Raw genomic sequence first — 3,155 nt, forward strand, 5'->3', positions numbered from 1 at the left:
AAGCGTCACCTTTACCTTTGTAGCAGTTGACTATGGTGCTGCTACACCAGTCATTGGGTATGACTCCTTCGTGTATCACCTGGTTAACTATATGAGTGACTAGGTGATAACCAACATCACCAGATATTTTGAGCATCTCTGCAGTGATTCCTGATAGGCCAGGGGCTTTCCCTGTCTTCATACTCTTAATTGCTTTATCTACAAAGGTACTGTCAATATCAAGTTTCCATATTTGATGTGTCCTTATCAGATTTTGGCTCATATTTCAGCCAATTGTTGTTCAGGTACATTTATGTGGTGTCAAGATTAAGGGAAAATTCCACACAGTTTGTCCCAAATAATGGTTATAAATCAAAATGCACAGGAAATACAAAGCAGAGGATTCATAGAGGTTTTCTTGGTTAGCTGGTAGCTAATCCACCCTGTCCTCATGTTAAAAAGATCACCTCTTGCCAAGCACAAACAACATTTTCAACTCTCGGCAAGCATACATTCTTACTAGCTACTAGTATTCAACATAACAGCTTTTTGTAAAGTAAACTTAAAACACCAATCTGTTATTAAACATGTTAATAAAATTTAAATATTATGACTAGGAGCAGATCCCAGCAAAACAACCATAGAGCTTTTTGTAAAGCCAGATCTACTAGAGACCTATGTGACTCACCAGTAAGCTCTCAACCTCAAAAAATTTGGTAGAAGTATTGTTTTTGCTCTGACACCAGGAAAGCTTTTGCCTGCATCTGATAGGAATCTCCAGTCAAAACTATTAGCCTATGGGTGCCATCTGTCTCTCATTTGTCTTGAATCAGCAATTTCCTAAGACTACCCTATTGCTGATGGAGTTATGGTGCATATTCTATCAACTCTGGTTTGCATCAGAGTTCAGTTTTGTTTCTTACATTCTTCCTCCTGTACATCAACAATTTACTTGCTATCACCTCAAACAATGCCCATTCTTACGCAGATGATACTATCCTTCATTCCTTTCTAACTTTCCAACCTACACTTCATCCACGTACAACCTAGATAACTCACACCATATCTACACACACTGAATCCATGGATAGAAATCTAGGAAAAACATCTTCCAATGAGATTATGTCAAACTTCACCCATTTCAGCAGCAAAAAACAAAAATCAAGGCATGTACCAAGAAAATGTTACTGCATCCCTCCCCTAAAATGAGTGACATAGAATTAGAGCCCTTACAATCTCCTTATCACTGAGAATCTGTAGGGTGGTGGATTAGCAAGACTGTGTCAAAAAAAGTGCTTTGTTCCAGCTCCTTATATTCTGAGTTGTAATCCTGTTGAGGTCAAATTTGTCTTTCATCCTTTCAGTGGATAAAGTTTTAGAGGAGAAAAAGAGCTTTGCGAAAATAACAGAAGTTAAAACATGTGAAGTGGACCTAACGAAAATGTTGGATTATCAGAAAATGGCAACAAAAGTGGGTGAAGAAGTAAAGCTGTCGCCACCACAGAAAATAATGGAAAGAATGGAAAAGAGAACGATTACGTATAAAGTAATCGCAGCAGAAAAAAATAAAGTGGAACTCATGGAAATTGAAACAATAGAAAAGGCATTAAGAATTGTAACGAAAGATGTAATATTCCTTTCACGAGGCAATAAATTCGGAACAATAGTAGCACAGTTCAAGTCGGAAGAGGTAGCAAGGAGGATGGCCATAAAAACGGTGAAGACAGATAAAGTAGTTCTTCTACCCATGTATCTTGGAAGGACATCCAGGGTCAGGGTAGAAAGAATACCACCTGATATGGAAGTAGCTTGGGTGGCGGTGGCTGTACTCCTTGGAAGTGAGGGAAAGGTGTCTGTTATCCAAGCCACGTCAACTGAAGACGGGACGTGGAAGGGGAAATCATTGGAGATGAACATTCAAAGTGAGAGAGAAACACTAGAAAAACTGGCAGAGATAATAACGATAGGTAACATAAGTCTGAGAGTGTGGGTGGAGGGCAGAATCCCTCGCTGTTATAAATGTGGCCTGAAGGGTCACATTAGAGCGAGTTGCCCTCCACCAAGCAAAGAAACTGAAGAAAGGCATACACAGGAGTTACTACAAGACAAACAACAGGAAAAAAACAGAGAATACAGAAGAGACAATACCGGCGGAAGAAGAAAATGAAGAAAGGAAGAATGTAGGCTTCTCACATGCAGAATCCCGACCCACCCAATGTCCATCCACACCCTCTTCGTCCCACCCTCCCCCTGCAGACACTTTACCTACCCATTCCTCACCAACACGAAAACAAAAAAGGACACCACACACAATGTTTTAGAAACTTCCCCTCTCACTGATTGTTATGCATGTTTGGTTTATTTTGAGGCAGAGAAAGAACTGCATGAGATAGTGGAGAAATGGGAAGATACAGTCTATGTGGACGTTAACGACGACGAGTATGGAGAAATTACAGTGATGTTGATAACAGAAAAACATTTGAACAAAATTTTAAAATTCCATGATTTTGACGTATAGAAGGTTAATTATAATATGGACAAATTGCCGAAAGAAATAGGATACGAACAAGTAAAAACACGATATGGTATAGATATTATGGAGAACAGGCGAAAAGGCAAATAAGTGATGTTACTTGATGGGGCAGGTAACATCATTTCCATTTCTCATTTTTTTTCATTCTTACATATTACCATTCGTTATTTTAGTTTTTCTTCTGATTTCATCTTTTTGTATTTCTATTTCCCTGAGTTTGTGTTTGTCGCGTTTGTATTGTCTTTATGTGTTATAATGTTCGAGGGAAGATTCTTTGTTTCGCCTTTTATTTGTTGTTGTTGGCACTCCGTCGCTTACGACGACGAGGGTTCCAGTTGATCCGATCAACGGAATAGCCTGCTCGTGAAATTAACGTGCAAGTGGCTGAGCACTCCACAGACACGTGTACCCTTAACGTAGTTCTCGGGGATATTCAGCATGACACAGTGTGACAAGGCTGGCCCTTTGAATTACAGGCACAACAGAAATCAATATCTATAAAACACAAGATGTTTGTGTGTGTGTGTGTGTGTGTGTACGTGAATGTGGGTTATGCACGTCCACAAATTAGCACGCATGTCGCTCCAATTTTAAGAGGACATTGTTCATGACCCTAGCTGTGTTTTTGTCAACTTTTTCTCAC

At 39.5% G+C, this 3,155-nt stretch overlaps 2 protein-coding genes across 2 annotated transcripts in view; one reads left to right on the forward strand and one right to left on the reverse strand.

The window, feature by feature from the left end:
• Nucleotides 1-3,155, reverse strand: part of LOC106876248 (EF-hand calcium-binding domain-containing protein 10) — a 15,463-nt gene that overhangs the window by 10,719 nt on the left and 1,589 nt on the right. The gene's annotated exons all lie outside the window — the stretch shown is intronic.
• LOC106876245 (trifunctional purine biosynthetic protein adenosine-3) overlaps nucleotides 1,721-3,155 on the forward strand; it is a 51,137-nt gene continuing 49,702 nt past the window's right edge. The window contains exon 1 of the mRNA XM_014924733.2: nucleotides 1,721-2,624. Within this exon, the coding sequence (XP_014780219.1) occupies nucleotides 2,606-2,624 (19 nt within the window). The 5' untranslated portion in view covers nucleotides 1,721-2,605. The remainder of the gene's footprint in view (nucleotides 2,625-3,155) is intronic.

Source organism: Octopus bimaculoides, chromosome 3, assembly GCF_001194135.2.
Source record: "Octopus bimaculoides isolate UCB-OBI-ISO-001 chromosome 3, ASM119413v2, whole genome shotgun sequence".
In the NCBI taxonomy this organism is placed as follows: Eukaryota; Metazoa; Mollusca; class Cephalopoda; order Octopoda; family Octopodidae; genus Octopus; species Octopus bimaculoides.